Source organism: Vidua macroura, chromosome 20, assembly GCF_024509145.1.
Source record: "Vidua macroura isolate BioBank_ID:100142 chromosome 20, ASM2450914v1, whole genome shotgun sequence".
Lineage (NCBI taxonomy): Eukaryota > Metazoa > Chordata > Aves > Passeriformes > Viduidae > Vidua > Vidua macroura.
Window position 1 is genome coordinate 7,845,660 of NC_071590.1, and position 22,342 is coordinate 7,868,001.

At 42.2% G+C, this 22,342-nt stretch overlaps 1 protein-coding gene across 7 annotated transcripts in view; it reads left to right on the top strand.

The window, feature by feature from the left end:
• Nucleotides 1-22,342, top strand: part of SPECC1 (sperm antigen with calponin homology and coiled-coil domains 1) — an 87,783-nt gene that overhangs the window by 59,098 nt on the left and 6,343 nt on the right. For 5 of the 7 annotated variants that reach the window (XM_053995440.1, XM_053995438.1, XM_053995439.1 and 2 more), the window contains 5 exons: nt 4,430-4,575; nt 4,770-4,870; nt 5,649-5,730; nt 7,936-8,086; nt 8,989-9,091. In XM_053995440.1, coding sequence (XP_053851415.1) covers nt 4,430-4,575; nt 4,770-4,870; nt 5,649-5,730; nt 7,936-8,086; nt 8,989-9,091 — 583 coding nt within the window. Of the gene's footprint in view, nt 1-426; nt 1,707-4,429; nt 4,576-4,769; nt 4,871-5,648; nt 5,731-7,935; nt 8,087-8,988; nt 9,092-22,342 lie in introns of those variants that run through there. The other 2 variants (XM_053995443.1, XM_053995444.1) reach the window with 1 other exon arrangement.

The following is a 22,342-nucleotide window of genomic DNA, read 5'->3' on the forward strand; positions in this document are numbered from 1 at the left end:
TGGGTTTTTTTTTTTTACATTGGCTGAAGCTATTCCATCCCCTCTGGCTGAGGTAGAGCAGCTCAGCTGCCTGGATGGGTCCATGTACCCTTTTGAATGAATAATCTGAAATGAGCAGAGGAGAGGAAAGCCAGGAACACTACCATCCCTGTCCTACATTAATTCCCTGGCTGTAAATAATGAATTTCTTCCTATCTGAGCAACACAGATTTATTCTGTGTTTTGTACTGTTATTGCTCACCGTGTCTCAAAGCCAAATTAGTAGTGTTAAGGTGCTCTTTTACCTGTCCCAGCCACACCACTGGCATTTCCCTGACTCCCCCTAATTTAGAGATGATGGGATGATGTAAAATAGAGAGCTGTACCTCGGGGTGGGCATTGTGTGGCTTTCCATAACCTCCCCAACTGCTGTGTGTCTCTCCACAGGTGCCTGATCTCTGCCAGCTAACACAGCCCTGAAAGGAGGCACAGCCAGGCCTGTGAGACACTGTAGGACTTGCCTTCAACTCCCAGCTGAAAAAGGGAAGTTTCAATACAAGAAAGCACCTCTGGTTTTTTTATTACCCTGCAAAATTCAAGTGTATTGCAAAGTGTGAATGCTCAGGTCCACCTCTTCCCCATGAGCAAGAGCCTCTCCCTTTGTTTCAGAAGGCTTCTCTCTTCAGAAGACACCAGGAGGCAGAAGAAGTTCTGAATTACTCTAAAGCCAGCTAAGCCATAAGAAGTAATCACAGAGATTTGGGGATCTGAAATAACTGGGAACTTTTTCTTGGAGGGATGGGGCTATTTTCCTCAAAACAGACATTGAAACATGCCATTTTAACCTTAAGCAAAAATTACCCTGAGTTTGTATGTCTGATTTGTAAAATTTAATGGCATATACATAAATTCTCCATGTAATATTATATTCTATGATCTATCTCTGTGTGTCTAAATACATGTAAGAGAGCAGATGGTTTATACAGACACACATACTTGGTGATAGATCACTGAAACCCAGCAGCAAAAACACGGATTTACTCACTGGTTCTCAGCTGCTCTGCTGGTTTCAGATTTCCACTCCTGCATTGACAAGGCGCTCGCCACTGGGTGGCACGGCCGACCCGGTGGTGCTGGGAAGGGACAGCCACGGAGTGTGTCCTGCTGTGACCTTCCCGGGGAAAGTTCCCTGCGAGGTTTGTCCTCCTGTGAGAACTGCAGATGGAGAGAACAGAAGGAAAAGAAACGAACGTATCAAGCCCCCAGTAAACACCCTCTCAGAAAGGAGTCGTTCTCATGCCTTTAACTCAGGTGAAGTATATGATGATCAGGGAGAACTTGAAGTTCAGCTCTGCAGCTGGAGACACCTGGAGAGAGCTTTCCATGGATGCTGAGGAAAAACTCAGATCACCATCTCTACCAGGAGATTCTCACGATTTGTTCCAGGACTGGAATTCTGTGTTTTGACTGTGGGATTTCTGTCCTTTTCTTCTGGATGTGAAGACCTAGCAAGGACCTGGTGTTGGGAGCAGGCTGAGCTAGTGGAGAATTCCACAGGATGTCCTGGCTTTGGCATGGCCCCCACCTTTGTGCCGTGCTACTGGAGTGTTTGCATATATGCACACTTGTGTTGCCTTTCTCTGCTGTGCTGGCAGCTGTTGAATGTTGGTTTTTATGTTTAAGAAATATACATTGAAGTGCCAAATAAATGTTTTAAGTGTTTGGAATTGTCTGCTGCCTGCCCTTGGCCTCTCTTCTATTCTGTGCAGCAGTAGCTGTGTGTTTCTTTTTTGTGTGCCTTGGAGTTCAGGAGGAGTCACAATAACAGGAACTGTGTCAAAGATGAGATTGGGGAGTTATTATTTCTGAAAATGTGGTCCTGTGGTCTTAGGCCTCCTGTAACAGTCATCAGAGCAGTTTAGAAATTTTACAAACGTGAGAAGGCTGAGTTTGCCAAAAATCTGTACATTAAGCCCAGAAAGACTTGCACCTTGTTATCAGTCAGTTGTTCACATGTTTCAAACTTAGAAAACAAGGAGACTCACTCTTGCTGTTAGAGAAAAGCTCTCTGCATCTATTTCTCTCACCAGTGAATGAATGAAACTCAGCAGTGGTTTTGTGAAAGGGACTGCACATTTTAATTCCTTTGTGGCCTCCAGTGCTCTGCTTCCTCCTGGAGCTGCTCCACTTCAGCCAGCTGCACGTGCAGCATTTATCTGTGTGAACCATTCATTCTTGTTTCCAGGAAAGCATACAGCACTTGGTGACATTTTGTTCAAATCCCTCATTTTTGTAGCAGAACTTGTGTAGTCTCTTGGATGGCCTAAGATGTGCTAAGCTGAAGAAATTCTGTGCGTGAGGAGGAGTCATTTTGGGTTTGAAGTTTATCATTAATCTTTCTAGTTTGTGCTCTGTACTGTCCTCCTGAATTAGCTACTGCGAGTTAAGCTCTTGCTGTTCTGCTTCTCTCTTAAGAAGCCCATCTGTGTACACACATGTGCATCCCCCTGTCATACAGATTTTTCTTTTTAAGGTTAAGTGCTTACCAATTTCATCTCTCCGTTGCTTGTTGGCTGGGATGTGTTGTTTCAGTTGAAGCAAGTGGCTCTCAGGACTGTTTTTACCTTTTATGCCAAGGTTTGCAGCATGGGAGGCCTTGCTTTTCTGTTGTGATTGTGTTCAATCAAGGAGGTTGTTTCAGGCTGCCTATTACAAATATACAGATGGAAGATTACAGGAAGCATCCTAAAAAAATGGAAACTGGTTGTAACTCCAGCACTTGAATCCTCATAATGACAGAATAATGGCACCTGAATTCTCAATTGACTCTTCTGTGGCACAGGGGCTGGTCTAGTTACTCTCTTTTAACATGTTTGCATCCTTCTGCAGTCAAAGGCCAGACTGAACATGTAATAGATTGCACTGGGTGGTTTGGGGTCTTGAGGCAGAAATTTATCCTCCCTCCATACTTTGCAGGGCTCATTTAGCTTTTGTGGTTTGTGTAACTCAGGTGCAGATGCTGTCACATGCTGATTCGTTGCTCATGGTTTATGAACCACAGAACAAGAAGTCAAGGCTGGAACTTAAGGCTAGCAAAACACTGTCTCCTTCAGAGCTCAGTGAATCTTACCCAATCTGCCTTTCCTCCTTATTGGATTAAAGGAGAATGGAACTGAAATGGCTTTTTCTCCAGCCATCTGCCTCTGCAGGCTCCACTGGCACACAAGGAGCTTCAATGAATTAAAGAAATAGCAAAAGTCTGCTTAAAGACAGCACCTCCTTAAGCCCTGCCAGGAATAGAAACTTGAGTCACTCTTATTCTCTTACTCACTGACACCCTTTAGCCATTTTCATTTTCTGATGGCAAAAGGGAAAGGAAAGAGCTCTGACTTCTCTTTTTGGCTCACAGAAATTGTTCAACCCCATAGGCACTTTCTGGATGGAGTCCTCCAGGCACCTTATGAAATAATTTCTGGTTTTGTGTTCACGTGGCTCTTGGTGTGTATCAAACACTGTAAATACAGGGAGATGTGATAGCTCAGAACCTGCTGCTCAGCAGCTCATGTGCAGGTTCTGTGCAGGTGGGAGAGGTACAAATAATCTCTTTTTACATTACTAGACTTTATTTGCTTTCAGCTTTCTTAAACTAAAGCTAGGTAATTGCATTCCAAGTCTGCCTGAGAAATATAGGTAAGTCACTAAGCAGTATCATGTAAAATATATCCCTAGAAGCAACTTTCACTGTGGGATTCTATTTGATGTTTAACACAGCTCTGGGCTTTCCTGTAAGTCCAGCACTTTATCTTGACTTTAGTATTTCTTTTCAAATGAGTAACTTCTTTATCATCCCTGTTAAAATATGAAACCTTTTCTATTTGGTTTGTCTGTCTTCATTCTAGCCATTGGATTTTGGCTTTCCCATGTCTGCTAGGATGAAGCACTTACGAGTTTTATTCCCTGTATAAGTGCTTAGGAATTGTGATTGAGAGTTCATTTATTTAGCAGATGCCTCTGTTGATAAGTTTTAAGTGTTGAGTTTTTACTCTGAGGTGTATTTGCCTTTTGGTTACTTTCTTCACTGTAAACTAAGAGCCACAGCAGCCCCTTGGCACCTGTGTTGTATTGAAAACCTATCTTCAGGTAATTATTGATAACTACTCAAAAGTCTCATCAAAATGTTTTTATTTTCCAATGAAAATCCTCCTTCCTGTGTGAGGCTTGGGAATGGGGATGAAATAGTTAACAATGCAGAAAAGTTTGTCAGACTCAGTGATTTAGTGTTTGCCAGGCACTGCAAGAAAAGGACCTGAATATTCTAAGAGCAGTCCATATTCTGGGCATTGCAGTAAAACCTGCTTATTGCTGCATTTGCCTTGCTATCAGTGAAGACCTTTAATCTGTGCTTGCACTTCCCATTGGCCCTGACTTTGCTGTGGTTTGTGCCTTGCAGGCTGGCAGCTGAAGAGGTGGATTCTCTGGAGTCAGACACAGCCAGCCGCTGGCAAGGGGTCTGCCTCAGCAGAGCATCTCCCACGCCTCCAGAATCTGCAGCCACTGTGAAGTCACTGATAAAGTCATTTGACTTGGGATGCTCAGGTATTTGGACATTGCACTTTGTAGTAAAAAAATTTCTAGCAGTGAGCAGGATCTGCCTCTTGCTTCTGGATGGGTGTTTTCTGTCAGTGCTTGGTGCATAAATGTGGAATGTCACTACACAGTCATTCCCTGATCTGACAAGAGAGTGATAGTTGGGTTTGAAATCCAGATGTTTCCGTGATTTTTCCTTGCAGGTAGCAGTGGGCAAAATATCCCAGTTCAGAAGGTGCCCAGGAGCCCTCTCAGTGGAATTCCAGTGAGGACAGCCCCAGCAGCTGCTGTTTCCCCAATGCAGGTACAAGGAGCTCTTCTGTCCTTGTAGATTCAAGAGGTGGACACAGTGCTGGCTCCAGCATCTGCTGGCAGGGGGAAGGGGAAACTCACCTGTTTGTTTGCTGTGGAACATCAAATGCTGTGGTCCTAAGAAAAAGGATCAAAGTGAGTTTGTCTTGACTTCAGCTTAGAGGTCTTGGTGGATGGATGTGAACTCTGGAATACAATTCTGAACTTTTATCACCATGGACCAGAAAAGAGGTTTCAATTATTGGGAGTGAGATAGAAGAAGCATCACACTGAACTAGGGAGCTGGCACGTGAGTTGGAAGACAAGGGGTTGAAGTTCCCAAGATGTGTGCTCCCCGTTACCCAATGAGGTCTGGGAACTGTGTATTGATGCCTGATGATGGGATATTAATTGAAAACTGGTGCTGGGGCTGCAGAGACAAGAATTCTCCTGACATATGACTCAGGGTGTTGGGAGCAGAGTCGGGGTTGGGAACAGGCATCCAGGTTTGTGACTCTAAATTGTGTTTGGCAAGAGAAAAATCATACAAATAGAAGTGTGAAGTAGTTCAGGAACCAATGTATTGCCAGATAAAATATTGTCCCTTTGTCCTTTTATTTTTCACAGTTACTTATCCAACTGTAGGTGCAGCTGATACCCTGATGAAAGGTTTCTGTATCCCTCCATGTGCTTTGTGCTCTTGAGATAGCAGAAACTTCTTCTTTCTGCTCACCTGTTAAAGCATGATGGCAAATACTTCTTCAATTACCTTTTGCACCTTTGTTTCACAGAGACATTCTGTGTATAACAATGCCAAGCCAGCCAGCAAGGGCATTGCCAGACATGCAGATCTGTCAGACCTCCCTCTGGCAGGTAAGTTGTGATAAAAGTACAGATACTGCCTCTTTTTTGTTAACTAAACTTGTTATCAACTGTTGGCCTCAGCCTGGGCCATTTTTCCTCTTCTTACATGGTCAAAGGAAACATGGAAAGTGCCTCCAATATCTTTGTTTTACAGAGCTTATTAATTTTGTTGTGCTTCTGTTGCCATCCTGATCATAACTAAAAAATAGCTGATTTATTGTGGTTTGCCAACACAAACTCCCCTTCTTTATTCTGAAGGATCCACGGCACCTCTCTAATCCACGCTGTGGAACTGGAGACAGTTGGGTTTTGTTCAACATGTATGTCTCTGGAACAAGCCCAAAGCACTGTCTTCTGAGGGTTTATTTGTTTTTAAATTGAGCTTCATTTGAAATACATCAAACATTTCAGATACTTTTGTGATACTGTTTTAGGAGCAGTCGTATTTGGGCTGGAAATTGTTTTGAGTGTTCTCAAGAGATGAGTTTGTTTTCATTTCACACTTTGCTTTTGTTCTCTTGTCATTTAATATTCTTTCCTACCAGTGTTTGTTTCCCATTTTCTCTAGGCCCTTTTATTTTGATTATCTGGTTCTGAATATAGTTGTTGCATTGTAATCAAAGTTAGTAACAACAGATTCTTGAATTTTTAAGGACAGATTAAGTGTTATGTTCCTGTAGTGAAACTTCAGGGAGGGACAAAAAAAACCCCAACAGTCAGTCACAGCTTCTTGATGGCTAGACTGGATTTTCTGGAATAGTTTGCTAATACAGGAGAGAAATTAGAACCTGGCTAAGCAAGCAGAAGTGTCTGCTTCTGTCTAGGGAAATGGACAGGGTTTATTTACTTTTATCAGTTGGTTTCTAGGAAGTCTTGCATGAGTATTTAGATCCCAAACACAACATAAGACCTTTTTAATCTCTACCAGTTTACTGTAGAGTGAAATAATCTATCAGCTATGTAATATGATGCCAGTCCTTAACAATAAATATCTCACTCTGGGCCATGGATAATTTCTGTTATTACCCATAGACAGTTCTGTGAAAATCTGTTAAAATCAACAGATATAATTTATAAGCCATTGTATGATAAAAAAATTTATGGCTGCTTATCTAACAAGTTCCTGTATTTACTGCTTCTCTTTGTACCTGGATTTAATTTAGTTCCAATAATCCATAGCAAAGGCTTACTCACTGTAAAGTTATAACAGCTCTGGTTCCAATCTAAATAATCCTAGAAGGCAGCTGATCCAGGCCCTATGCAAACAGCACTGAATCAAAAATTATCCCCAAGGAAATTCAGACTGAAGTAGTCTCCATAATAAAAATCTTCTGGCTGATTCCATCTGACCAGCGTCACAGCAGGGTTCTGTGATGTCCCTAATGTGACCCAAATGTTACATAGTTGGAGAGGAGCATGGATTATTTCACTCAGAGCTGCTCTTTGGCTGTGATCTTTGAGAGTCAGAGGTTTACTGGCTCCATCTGGACTTTCTAGCACCCAGAAATAAGTCAAAGGGAGCTGAAGCTGAGATAAGAAGGAATTCACACCTCGATGATATGGCATTAATTGATAATTATCATAGGGATGTCACTGAAAAAGAGGTGAAAAAGTTGGGTTCTGCATTCAGTAATTGGTGATAACATGATGTGCAGTCCTGGCTTGTTACATCACCTCTTGTATTGATATGCAATGATTTTCTTTTGACTCTATAATAATATATATCATAAATACATTCTATAAATTACATAATGTGTGTAAGAAAAATACAGATGTATCTGCTGTGAATATATTGAGCCTTCTCAAACTTTCCCTGCATTCAGGAGACATTCAGGAGACAAGAGGCAGAAAAGAAATCATTGTACTAGGGTTGCTCAGTCATCTGGTGAAAATATCTGGTGCTCAGCTTTTGAACCTTTGAGACTGTAGATTTTGGTATTTCCCTTCATTCACCTGAGGCCCCTACCCCCCAGCAGGAGTATCAATCACAGGAAACCAGGCAGCCTGTACTGTTGAAATCATCAAAGCCATTCCTTGTTGTGGTCACCTCTAATCTGCTCAAGGTTTCCTAGCCCCATGTGTGTTTAATGAACAAATGAGTACATTTGTTTAGAATCAAAACAACAGACTACATATTGTGTGCTGGGGTGGCAGGACAGTGATTAATCAAATTCTTCAGGCTGCAAACTGACAGCTTTTTTTGAATTCCCACAGACCTTTTGAAGGGGAGAAATGAAGAGCTGAAACCAGACCATTACCTCCGCAAAAGCCCCTCCCTGGAATCCCTGAGCAAGCCCCCAATGGCCTTCAGCAGCAGGATGCTTTCCTCTACCCCCAGCTGCTTGAAACCCCAAAGCAAACTCAGGTATCAGCCCAGTTTCCTGGGAAAAAAAGGACAGACCAACAGCATTACCTGGAACCATGATAAATTATTTAATCTGGAGGATTTATCTGGAGGATCTCTTGTCTCCAGAGCAGACTCTGCTGGCTGGTCTTTGGGAATTACCAGGCTCTGTTAGATCCAGATATGAAAATTCATATTGTAATGATCACAGTTATATGGGAAATGAGGCTAGCAAGCTTTCAGGAGCCACTGAGTTGTACACAAGAATTCCATCACGTGTACATGTGGTCAGCCCTCGTTATCTTGCTGTCATTTTGCATGTTGTGGTGAGCTCAAAACCAGAGGCTCTGAGGGCTGAAGGAAATTGGACGCATAATTTTCTTCTCTCTTGAGAAAAAACATATATTTTCCTCTGATCTCCACTGTTATTTCCACCAGTAGAAGCTGTAGAGTGGAGACAATGTGGGTGTTTTGGTTGTTGACCTTTAAATGTTCTCAGCTTTCACTTTTTTTTTTCAAGAACTTGTTTTGCAGCAGCTCAGCTGGGTGTGAATTTAGTGTTACAGATTCTCTCAGGCAGTTGCTTTCAATTTTACACCTCAATCCTACTTTTAAATAGATAAAATGAAGACATGACTTGAAATTTGTGTAAGTAAAGTTGATTAAAATAATAGCAGGAATGTTTGGTTAACACACACCACTGGATATCACAGGTTCTGTTTTTTCAGCTCTTCATGTGCAGTGACACCACCTTGTGTGAAGGAAAATACTAATTGCAAGCTCCAAAAACCTAATTCAGTTTGGTTTATGTTCATGTTCTGTGCTGCCATTCTGCTTTGTCATACAGGTATTATTTACACACTGGTAAAAATTAAAGATATTTCCAGTGTCTTTATTGTCTTCTCCCTTCTTCCCTGGTTTAGTGTGGAGAGGAAGGACCCCCTGGCAGCCCTGGCTCGGGAGTATGGGGGTTCCAAGAGGAATGCTTTGTTGAAATGGTGCCAAAAGAAGACTGAAGGTTACCAGGTAAGAGAGTAGTTACCTTTTTACTTTAATCACTTTCCTATAGTATGCAGTAAGCAGTCACTTCAAAGAAATATGAATAATACTGTATGTTGATTTTTGCATGTTTACTTTTATGGGCTGTTTCCATCCTCTTCATACAGAGTTCTTTAACACTGCATTCCCCAATTGTCATAAATAATTTGTATACAAACCCCAAATTATTTACTGCACTGAAGCTTGCTGACGGTGAGAAACAGAGTGTATATGTGCAGCAGCCTCAATTTAACACCAATTTTTGAAAGTACATTCTAATATTTTTTTCTGTAGGCTTCTGTGGGCAGTACATTATTGTGTGAGTTTTTCTTTAGTCCTGTCTACAAAGCCAAAGGAATATTTCATTGTGTGGCCTTGACCAAATGAAGTTTGCAGCTTGATTTTACAAAGGCTGCCTGAGACTGTCTCATTTCTTTGCAGAGTGATTTTCACTGTTAATCAGAGATAATGGTTTATCCAGGTCTTGCATGGCCATTGCTGTGCTTTCCTGGCTGCTGTTGGTTGCAGTTGAGTTAAGCCTTTGGTTCTGCAAGGGAGGAAGTTACAGACAATATTTCATCTTGTGGCAGATGCTGGATGTGCAGGAAGATCTTGGTTTGGTATCATGTTGGAAGTTTTCTTTCTCAGGAATAATATTGTTTGTTACTTGGAGCAGAAGACAAAAGCAGTTATCGCCACATGATGTGCACCCTGGAGCAAGTCTCTAATAAAAGCAGATTCCATCTTTTAAAGTCAATAATAATTTTTTTTTTCCTTCCTGAGCATTTCTTTATGAAGCATTAGCTGCAGGGTGCAGGAGTTTGGAAGAGAGGACAGTGGCTTTCCTTTCAGTTGTTTCTTAACACTGGTGTGTTCATCTGGCTTGCAGTAATTTCCCAGAAGGAGGGTGCTGGAGACAAATCTTGACTTTAGACACAGCTTAGAAAGAATAAGGCCAGGGTTAGTGTTTAGCCTTCAGTTCTGTGATACTGCCTCAAAGACTACAGTGAAATTGTGTGTTCTGTGCTGTGTTGATTTATTTTATATCTCCTCTGCTAAAATTCTCCTGGGCTTGGATTTGAAAGTATGTGGGAACATTCCCACGCAGTCCTCAGAAAGCAATTAACAAAATACAACTTTCCTAAGTCTAACTTCTGCTAAGCCAGCAAACCCATCTCCAAAGTAATGCTTTCTCCTGGCAGTGTTGCCCTTCTCACTGTTAGAAGTGTTCTCTGAGCATCAGCCTGTAGGTTTCTTTATCTGATTTATACCCAAGTTGAACTAAACATACTGCTTTTAGAAAAAAAAGATGTGGCTTTGCAAATACAGAGGCCTGTGTGACATCTCAGGGTAGATATTAAAGTCAGAAGAACCAAAGCACAATCACAATATTGATTTATGGTGAGAATTTTGCCTCTCTATCTTCACTGCTTTGTTTAGAGGAATTCTCTCTTGGACATTCTTCCTCAGCCTCTCATTCCCATTGCACTCTTTGCTGTGCATTCACTAACTCATTATGAACTTGCTTTTCCCAGACCTCTGCACTCCCATGGTAAGGCTGATGTTAAGCTCCACAGGGAGTTTTTATCATCCTTGAGTACAAGAAATGGAGTAAAGAACGTCACCCTCCTTCCTGCCTCTGCCACTGCAAGGGTGGAATGAGGTATGAACTCCACAGAGCAGAGCCCTGATGACGTGCATGACTTCTTTTCCAGAGATAACACCCCTGTGAGGCATCATCTGTGCAAATTCCAGGGTAATCTGTTGTGTCATTCCTCTCATGAAGCCAGAACCAGGGAGAACTTGGGATGCAAACTCTTTTCAGCCCTGTGACACAGCAGAACGAGAGCATTAAAAACTTGCTGCTTGGCTGCCTAACTTCTCTTTTTGGTGGCAAAATGTGTGATAGCAATTCCTCATCTGAGCTGGGAGGGGGGAGAGGGGATTCCTTTCTGTTTAAGTTATGATTTCGTCAAGCAGTATGAGCAAAATGGATTAGAACAATTGATACCCTCAGTAGCAGCTACTCCCCATGTCCCAGATTTCCTGAGGAAAGCTGGATGAGTGACCTAGGAAGGTATCTGGGGATGAGACCTAGGGACCAGCACACAGAATTCCACTTTTTAAATGCTTTAAATCATACAAAATTTAAGCTGGTAGATAGAAATTTTCATCCTGCTCCTGGCAAATATAGAATCAGTTAGTTTAATTTAGTTTAAGACCAAGTCCAACCATAAACTCTCCTTGCATGGACTACAGTGGGAACATTCCCTGGCCTTGAACTTCAGTGTGTTCCCCAGGAGGCAATCTCATAAAACAAACCAGGGACACTGAGGGGAGTTGGGGGAAGTGCAACACAAATTAGCAGTGGCCTGGAGGGTTTTGTTTGCTTTTTAAAAAAAGAAATTGCATGAGTTTACAGTAACTGAAGGGAAACATGAAAGCATCTATGTTTCTGTAATTGGCTATGTCAATTCTAAGATCCTTATTTAAACAGTGATTTGATATCAGAAAGATTTGCATGCTAAGAAAAAAATATTGAGAACATGAAAACAGAATCACTGGAGTGGAAATAAAGTGGGAGTTCAGTTTAAGGACTGGGAGCATATGAAAGTGGGATTGCATAAACTATGACACAACAGATCATATTATTTCAATTGTCATGTTTTGGTGCCCAGATGAATGTTACCTGGCATTCTGCCCACTGATTCTGAATAACTGTGCAGGGGAGGTGCTAAAAAGTCTCAGTAGTAGCAAGAATTGTTAGTGAAATCAGGCTTTGGACTCAGTGTCTTGGTGCAAAACTTCCTGGTGGAAAATCTCCACCTTAAAAAACCAAATCTAATGTATGGTTCCCTATAAGAATTGTGCAGTGGCACAGGCTCTCTTCTGCCAGATACACAGTTCTGCTGTTCCTTCTGCCTCTCCGAGTTCATTGACATCATGGTGTGTAATGTAGGGCCATGAGGTGACCAGGCTTGAGAAATGCTTTTGTGGCCCTGAAACTCATTTACCACAAATACTTCAAACCACAAAGCCTGCTGAGAGTAAGCTATTTGTGTTAAAATAGCTTTTTCTCTGTTGTCTTGTGGCTTTTTTTTCATCTGTTTAAAAAGATGATACGTCCTAGCAGCAGCCTGAAGCAGGAATTGGGTGCCTCTTTTCTAACGGGCTGATTCCTGTGAGCTGCAGCTCCTGGAAGCTGCTGAGTCATTCTTGTTGCATTATCACCTTCCATAAATCGTGTCATTAGTGGCTGTGGTGTCATTTAAGTGCCCAGATTCTCTTTGCTCTCTGTGGAGACCATTTGTCAAGGGGCCAAACCTCTCTAGATTAAAGTCTATTGCTATTCACAGATGTATTGTGAAAACACAGAACTTTAAGAGGCACTTAACCCATGATCATTAGAATTGAGGATTATTGTTTCTGCCACACATGCTCTCTCTAGAGAGAAGAAGGAACTGCCACCATGTTAATGAATATGGAACTATTTTCATGCTCTTCTCAACCACTACACACCCTTCCCGTGGCCCAAAAGATCCTGGCTCTTTCCTCCAATACATTTTCATAGTTATTCTTTTGTTCAAAGTGATGTTTGGTTTAACAGGACCTATTTGGGATCCACCACTTGTTTAAGATCCACCATCTCTTAGAGTAAAGCTCTGTGGTTGTTTTTAGCAGAAGAATGCTAAATAGGAGCAGACAGGGAATGTCCTAGAACTGATAAAGGGAAATGGCAGCTGTACCTCTGAAAATGTTTGTATTTCATGTATTCCTGATCTGTGCTTTCAAGCCATTGCATAGTATCACCTCCCTGACTATGGCAGTGTCAGTGCATCAGCTGTGGATCAAGGCAGCTCTTCATGGAGCAGAGATGTAAAGCTTAGGGAGAAAAATAAAGCTGTTGCAGTATTTGCTGTTTGTCAAGTAATTATAGCAAGAGACTGCTCGACTGGTGGTTTGGCAGTGGATGTAATATAAAGCTCTTTATCCTTTGTGTTCAATTTAAACTCAGACTAATACCAGCTTTTTGTTTACGAATTTGTGGCTTTCTTTTTCTCACAGGAATCTGCATTTCTTTTCTCGTTGTGCTGGGCAGTATTTCCTCCAAATCTTCCTTGTTCTCAAGCCCTATTCCATGCTGTTAGCCCCTGCTTTTTCTGATGCTTTTTTTTTGCCTGGTTTGCTGGCTGGATGAGATCCAGCACGGATTAAGTGTGACACAAAGATGGACATAACATATTCCCTTTGGTCAGGTGGTCATGGGACCATTCTCCTTTGGGAGATGGACTCTGCTGGGACACACTGCCAGGATGCAATTTTTGGACTGCAGGTGCATTCCTGGGGCTGCACTTTCTGAGGACGTGCTTTATAGAAGATCTCAAAGCTCCTTCATGGCCAGTTGTACTTCAAACATCCATGTTTGAAGGTTTCTTCTTTATTCTGAAAAATAAGGCTATGTTTAGAAAGAAGAAGTCTGTTACTTCTTTGTATGTCATTAGTGTGAGCAGTTGACATTCTCTGTCTACTTAAGCATTTATCTTTTCTAATTGTCAGCTGAGCACTTTACCTCACTGACATCACTTTGGACTGCAGAGAGTAAATAGAGCTGTGTAAATTATGTTAAAAAAATACATATGTATAAAATATAAATGCTACCACAGTCCTCAGGGTTGGTACTCAGGCTGGTAATTCCAGCAGAGTTGATTCTTCACCAGAATTAGAGCTGAATGGGACAAAACCCAGGATCAACACTCTGAACCTGGTCAGAATGTAATACCTAGGACTTGGCTTGCTCAAACACTTCCTTTGACACATATATAATGGAGCTTAGTTTTGAAGCCTTGAGAATCCCAGCACAGCTGTGCCTTGTCCTAAGGAAATACAGGAGAGAACCCAGTGGTTTCTTAATCACCAGCTGTGCACTTTCTACATTACATTGTGTGTGCCAGCAAGTAGCCTAAAACTGTTTCAGTACGTTCCCAAATTGTATCAATCTCTCTCTCTCTGTCTAAACTAACCAGGTTTCTGTCTAACTATTTCACTGGTCAAGAGAAGGAGCTGGGCTGTGGCATTGCCTAATTCAGCAGCAGCACTGAGGAGCAGATGAACAGGTTCACTTTTCTAAGCAAGGAACTAAATCCCATCTGCTGTCCTGCAGTTTATGTGCAGCCTGGAAAGGCTGGAATTCCCTCAGTACTGTGGTCTTGTGAAGATTAACAGCAAAACAAATAACTCCTGGGCTCTGTGGTGGGGGTGAAGAAAAACACTGCACAAAACCCCTCCAGATTTGCATGGCAGCCATCCATTCATTCTGAGCAGTGTTCATGGCAGAATCTCTGCTCTGGGCAGGACTGGGGAGGTTTCCCTGGTGCCACACCAACCTGTGTGCCTGAGATCAGGGCCTGCTGAGCCAGAGGAAAAAGCATAGAGTCACACCAGTAACGCAGGCAGGTTTGCTCTGGTGGACAGTGACACGTCCCCTGAAGTCCCAGCACCAGCCCTTCTGTTCTGAGAGGCTGCACAAGCTTAAAGAGCTCTGAGTCCACAGCACTTGTTGCATTTTGATATTTAGAAGCAGGATATATGAGCAGTGAGTTTTTCTCAGGCAGTTATTACTCTATTCTGTGAGCTTCTGAGAAGTGGATGAAATTTCTGGCTCTCTCTGTGTTTCTCTGATCTTTGATGAAGAGGAGGATGTTGACTTTTCCTATCTGTACAAAAGTTGAAAGGAGTTTTGCTAATAGCTCTTGAGATAGGAGAGATTATCCTGTGTTTAAATTAAAATTGACAATACATTGGTCAGGAGTTTTGTTTCTAAGTCTGGACCATCTTTGTGAGCTTGGAAGTCTTACATTATAGCATTGCCTTGATCTTCCTAGCAGTTATAATATAGATCACAGAATCATATAAACTTCAGAAATATTTGGAAAGATGCTTTGATAAAAAGGGCAATCTTGAGAGATTTTAATTCATGAGAACACAGGCTGAAAATGTCAAGATAGTCCCAATTTTCTTTGCAGAATCAGAGGCCGCTGGCCAGAGCCTGCTGAGCAAGCAGGGAAAAGCATTATTTTCCTAAATAGAAATACTTATGGCTGAATGTGTACATGCAGCCTCTCTGTATGTCCCAGCTGAACCCAGGATTGGTGTCTGGAATTAAAATGCAGCAGCCAAATCATGGCACGTGAGGAATAACCAGGAATTACCAATGTAATCACCCCTTCTCAGTGATGCCAGTGCACAGACGTGCTTCCCCAGTGGAGCCAAATAACTTGAGCCAAGCTCTACCTTTTTTCACATAGAGGTCTTTATCCTTTAAACAAACACAAGTCTTGATTGGAGGGATAAAATAAATGCAGCTCTCTCATGCATAACTTTCTATCCTGCTGGGTCATTTTAAAAATAGCATTTACATTCTGTCCATCCCAAAGTCCAAGACACTTCCCTTGTGTTGCCTGGATGCACTGACAATCAGTGAAAACACTGAATTGATTGGTCACCAGCTGGAACAGGTCCAAACTGGGAATTTAGCTGGCAGGCAGCTGGGCCCTGCTGCTGGTCCACCAGTAACCTTTGCTGGTGGGACCTCTGCCCACCTTGTTTGCATCCTCCACCCTGAGCCTGCTGCAGTCTGCAGCCTGCCCCTCCACCCAGGAATTCCAGGGCATGCCTAATCTCTGAATTCTCCATACAGATAATTAGAAAGAGCTGTGGGAGCAGCCAATGTGGTCATTAGCAATTCTGCACCAGGGCTCCAGGCAGGAAGTAGCTGTGCTGCTGTCTTGGACACAGAGTGGAGCTAATTCCTCCCCCTCTCTCCCTCCCCTCTTCCCCAGAGTATCTGTGTGGTCCTTGAGCTGTGTTGCTGCATCTTCACTGCTGCAGCCTTGGGGATGAAGGGACACAGCCCAGTCTGTTTCTTCTCTGTGGCATTCAGCACTGGTGTCATTTAGAGGAGCTGCTGAGAAAACTGATGGAAGTGGCAGTTGTGTGGCAAGCAGGGACTTGCCTTTCAGCAAGGGAGCATAACAAGGGGAATTCAGGCTGAAAAGAGACATGCAGAGCAAAACCAAGAACTGATCAATGTCTGATTGGATTATTACAAGAGGGAGAACTCCTTAGTCCCTGGTTTTGGTGTGTAATCTGCCTCTGCAGACAGAAGTGACTCCTGCTCTGCCTTCTCAAGGAATGTGACTGGTGGAAATTACAGAAATAACAGTCACACTTGATAAATATCTCTTGTCACCATTACCTCATCTCTGAAATGACCCAGACACATCCATAAAATTGCTTCTGCCTAGACCAGTTCTCATTTGGTCCTGTATGTTTAACAACCAACCAGCTCCTTGTGAACTTGGTTTTATACATTTTCTCTCTCTCTTGTGCATAGCAATAAATTAAGACCCAAACTGAGGAATATGCACAAACCCCTGTAACTTTACTAACTTTTAGTGAGATCTTTGAAGTTGGTAACTTTTAGTAATGAGGATATTTGGGGGTTATTTGCATTCAAAACAACTCAGATTGTTTGCTAGGGAAGGTTCAAATTCATCCACTGTGTATTATATGGTGTGCCAGCAGCTACTCTCAGCCTGTGTTCACTAGAACTTGTTTTGATTATAAAAAGTCAGTCTTTATGTATAAAAATGCAAACAAAAGGAGCAGTAAAAGGCACCAATAAAGCTGTTTGGCCCCTTAGGCAGGTTGGTTGCTCACTGCAGGGTTGCAGGGATGGTTTCAGTGTCAGTAGAATCTTGCCTTGCAAGCAAAGGAAATGGGAGGCTACATAATTACTTTCACTATTACCGTAACTGTCTCCCATTTGCTACTACTTTCATTTTTATTCTCATGAAAACTTCAGCCATTTCAGCACCACCTCTCCCTTGTAACCACAGTATCAGAACAAAGCTGCCTTGAAGAGGTCCTGAACCACAGGAAGAAAGAGCTGAGCTTGAAGAGTGCACAGATTGTTTTAGAATGGCTTTACAATTTACTCTAAACAATGTCTGTAGGACAACTCCTGTCCAGATGAGCTTGTTTTAAACACAGAATTTTAGAGAGTGGCATTCCACCTATTCTTGCCAGTCTGCCTCAGATAGGAAAGTTAATATAAGAAAATTGGATCTGCCTGACTTTTTGGTGTCTTCTCTGGTTTTTGAGATGGAAATAGTTGGGAGCTGAAACATTTTGTGTAGGATGCATAATATCCATTTAAAATTTCCTTTATTTAAATGTCTGTGCTCTATGTGAATTCTATAGCAAATTGATGTTTGATGCTTTTGCAAAAAAAAAAAATACAGCCTGGAATCCTCTAGTATCTTGTCTTTGCTAAAGGGCTTATTAATTCACACTTACTGAAGCAAATGATGAATGGTAAACCCAAAGCAGCACCTGTGGCAGCAGTGGAGAAAGGAGCAAACAGAACCTAAAAATGTGATGGGAAGCAGGGATTCTTTATAAAAAGAAATCCAGTAAATGGCATGACTTTTAAAGAGCTGGCATCAGTTCCTTTTCAGTTCATAGTGCTGTTATGACATGATTTAACTGCATTTTCAGAGAGCATTTTGTGATCTGAGCTCTGCTGTTCCATGCATGTGTAATCAGCAATAAGATGCATGGCTAACTGACATGCTGAGAGAAGCATTAGAAATATGGATTATGGGATAAAACCACAACGTTTTAAAGAAATTTAGAGTAATTCTTACGGAGACTGCAGTTGGCTGGGCCATTTGAAGCAGGGATATTAATACAGCCTGGAGGATAGGAGGTCACCTGGCTTCCTTCCCAGTCCTGGCTACCCACTTAATCTCTGTACAATACATTGCTGGTTTGATTTCTTTTAATCACAAGGCATTACTTTGTTTTGTATTCCATTTAAGAGAAAAAGATTGGTAAGAGAATTCAGAAAGCTTCCTGGTAGTAGATGGACTAAATGTGATGTACAAATCACTTCAGACTTGCAGCTCCCCATTGAAAATAGCTGTGTGCAGTTGTCATCTGGGTGTACCCTGCAATTACAGAAGAATCCAGGCAGCCTTTAATTTCAGGCATTCATGCCTTTCATCCCTGTTAACTGGACTTGACCACACCTCTCATTCACCCATAGTTCCAGTAGATTGCCCAGATGTTTCATATCTTTGCTGGAGCATTTCGGATGAACTGGAGTATTTTGTTTGTTTAGAAGGCTGAAAGGAGCCATCCTTTCCTCATGTTACTTCTTAAGAAGTGTTTGGAACAGGCCCAGTGAGAGCCTGAAGATTCCTTTGAACAGAACCTCTTTGGCTGAACCCTGTTAACCTGGCCCCAGCCAGTTAGGGTGTAATAAATCAAATTAGAGCTGTAGTTTCGTGCAGCAGTTGTTAAAGATGGGTAGGTTTGGGTCCTCTTTGGAAGTTGCCTGTCAAGGTACCTTGATCCATTTTGCATTAGAAAGGTCAGAGTTCAGATGTGCAGAGCTGTGGCTTCTGTTCAGACATGTGTTTAAATATATCCACATAAAACCAATGAGCTGTTCAAGAGGAGCTGTGGGGGCCTGGGTAATGATGAGCTGGATGAAGCTGAGCCACTGGAAGGAGAGCTGCTATTAAAAACAAGGCAATTGAATAGATTCAATAAATTGAATCTATTTGCTCAATAGATTTATTTTCAAGTATTTAATTTTATATTCTGCATGGGCTGAACCTCCATGATCAGCCACTCTGGCAGGTTCCTGGTGTGCCATTCCATACCAGTAACCTGGGAGAGGCAGGAAGGGATGCTGGATGCTGAGAGAATGGAATAATGATGCTCAGGTTGTATTTCTTGCAGGCTTTCTTCCTCAGAGTTCCAGGCTAGCTTCAAGCTGATTCATGTCTGTAATTGATAATTCTGGCTCTCAGGGAGAAAATTATGACTCAGAGCCATTGCTGTGGGCACAGTAACATGTGCATAGTGGGAATATCTTGTATCAGGATTTTAACCTACTCAGAGTGTAATGAAGAGTGCATGATGTCATTGTTGCTTTTTGCTTGGAGTCAAAGATCGAGTGAAATCTAATGGGGTGGAGGTTTTTTCCTCAGACAAACAAAGAATTGTTTTTAGTGAGAACAGTTCACACAGATTTCCCTGGGTGTCTTTAGCAGGGCTCCCCAAGGGCTCTGTTATCTGCAGGAAAGGTCCTGTTCCTGGAATGGGGGTCTAAGGTCAATCACTTCCAGGTGTTTTGTGTCTTTTAGGCTTGACCTGACACTAATATCCTAGATTATACATTTGTTATCCAAATAACATTGCCTGGATTTTTTTTTTTTTTAATTTTACTTTAATGTTCATAGAAACAGACCCTACTGGGTACTTTGATAGCTGTGCTCCCTGGTGTGCTTCCAGATCCCAGTGTCTGAATTGTTTCCACTGATTGGTGACACTGCAGGGGTGCTGAGGACAGACCCTGGGGTACCACTGACCACAGGATGTACTGTGGCCATATGACAGCAAATTTTTCCCCCCTTCCTGGTGAATGCTGCAACTCAGTTTGATCTGAATCCCTGCTCCATTTTCCCATTTCTCCCTGCACTCATTCTGGTGGTTCAGAGTGTTTGCCATCCTTTCTGGGTGTCTCATGAGAAGCCATGTGCAGTTTTTCAGAGCTTGGGGTGGGGGTTCTGCCGTGAGCACATTGGGACACAGAAATCACCCTCCTGCAGTTTGGGATTGTGCATTAACAACCAGCATGGACACAAATAGCTCCCATATATTCAGGGGCTGTGTCTTGGGGAATAGGGAGAGAGGTGTGGCAGCAAGACTGAGACGGGTTCTGCTGCCAAAATAATCAAGAGAAGGGAATAGTTTCCGAGGTGTTCATTCCCTAAATTGTTTTCTTTTTTTTTTTTTTTTTAATGGCTTCAGGGGAGCCAGAGATCTTACGAGAAATCAGAGTTGTCTCTATTTTGACTTAATTCTTCTTGGTGTGGTGGAGTGGGGAGGTACTACAAATAAAGCTGCAGTGTAGCAAAACACAGATCACTTTTCATTTACCATGTCCTTATATCCCAAACTGAAAAGCACCTAACACAGAAGCCAAGATGAAGTGCCAGGGAGAGTGGTTTGGACTGTGTATGCAATGGAAATGCATTTGTTTAAAGAAAAAAAAACCCAGCATTCATTGATTCTTGCTAGATGTAAAAATGGAACTAAGTGGGCTTGAGCATACCTAGGTATTTTTTGTTGTACTGTGAACTGAACAGTTGAGCTGAACCTTTGAATGTTCGTTTTGGGTTTGCATTTAGAACAAAAATTCAGATTTGAGTTCGTTTTGGCTGTTGATTGTGGCAAACCACTTTGCAGCAGATTTCATCTGTGGTTCAAACATGGTCAGCAGAATCCCATCCTTGAACTTTTGCTTGTTTGTAAGACTTAGATCCAAAAGTTACTGAGGGTGACTGGCTGGACAACACTGTTGGGAGATGAGGATTTTTTGACCTAGTTTTGGTGTAGACATGAGCACTTATGTGTAGATATTGTGATTTGGGAAGAGGAGAAGAGCTTTAGGTGTATTTAAAATTACAAAGGTAAGTAAAATTATTAAACTGATTCTAGGATAGTGAAATACTGTGTGAAGGAGCAGTTTTGTATCTCACATGTCTCATAGTAGCATCATGAAAATGAGGATAGATACAACGTTCCTACACAAACAAGCTTTGCTTTTTTGTCTAGTCCTGTTGCATAACTAAGGCTCTGTTTGTTCCTGTTTCCATGGCCTTTGGGAAAGAGGAGGAACAACCTCCATTTTCCATTTCTATCCTACAGTATAAAATGAGAATATTGGCATTTGCTGATAAGCTATTTGCTGATAAAACATATTGGCCTCAGTAAAAACACTTCTGTAACTTGGCAGTGAGTCCTTTCCCACTAACTGCAGATTGATAAATAGAAAGGAACTTGTTTGTCTGAAACTTTAAGAAAGCAGAATAATCCAGCTCAGCCAATTCCATACACACAAAGTTGGACTTCCAACTAAAAAGTTGGAACTTTATGGAATAGGCAATGCCCAGGCAGCTTTCAAAGCAATTTTTTTTTCTTGTGGCAGTGTTCAGCCAGTGCCTCATTTTTGTATTGTCTCCACTGACAGATGTTAATAGAGCCCTACAGCGTGATGGTTGGTGCAGTGTGGAGGTGTCAGCTGCTTTCTGAGCCCATTAGAGTTGTAGATTTATTACAGACAAAGTATTTTAACCTGAAATATTCTCTACTGCTTCAATTTGAGTCATGTTTGGTTATGGACATTTATTACTAACTGGAAATCCTGTCTGATTGGACCAAGTCCAGGTTGGATAACTAATCAGTGAGGCATCAGAAGCAAGGAGCACATGCTGAAATAATTCCTGTCTGGGCTTCAGTGTCTGCATCAGCTGTTGTATGAGAGATGCAGTAAAAGCCTTGTCTTTGGGGGAGCCTTGAAAGAAATGAGAAAATAGCTAACTAAAGAAAATGCAGGGGTGGGGAGTGTGAACTGAAGCTGAGCACACAGGAGGATGTGGCTGCTGAGGAGGGTTGGAGGTGACTCCACACCTGCAGGAGGCTGGGAGATGGTGCAGCTCTATCATGTCCCAGAGCCTCCCTGCTCCAGCAGCTCTTGTTCTGTATCAGTTCACTGTTCTGGTTTTGGCTGCTATTTGCAGCTGCTGCTACAGCAGCAAGACTTGGCCATGGGAATTCCTTCGTGTGCTGGTATGGCCAGGCAGTGCAAACAGGAGCATCAGAAAGGTCACCTTGTTCACAGGAGCAGAACTGGGCCATGGGCCGGTGTTTACTGCAGCTGTGGCCCGTGAGAGCATCCAGGGAAGAACCCCAAGTGCACTCTGTATCCCCAGAAATCTTGTGTTTTAAAGGACTTCTCTGCAGATGGGCTGACTTCAAAATACCATTTTCTGTTTCTGTAGTCACTGCAACCCCATGGTTCTGGACCTCAGCTGTCATGAGCAGGGAAACTGAAACTCTGTGCACCTGAGTGCAGCCTTGTAGTTAGAGATGTGGCTGGCAAAGACCAATCCAAGTGTCTAGAAACAAGGCAAGATGGTTTTTGTCTGTATAAACTCCCAACTCTATCAGACTATTTCTTTGCAAATTTTTCTTCTTCACCTCCCTCCTTTTGGAGGTGGTGGTGGTGGGAGTGTCACCACAGATATTTCTAGCTCAGCTCTGGGTTTTTTGTTCCATGGCTCCATAAAAACTATTGTTTGGAGATTTTTTTTTTTTGTTGTT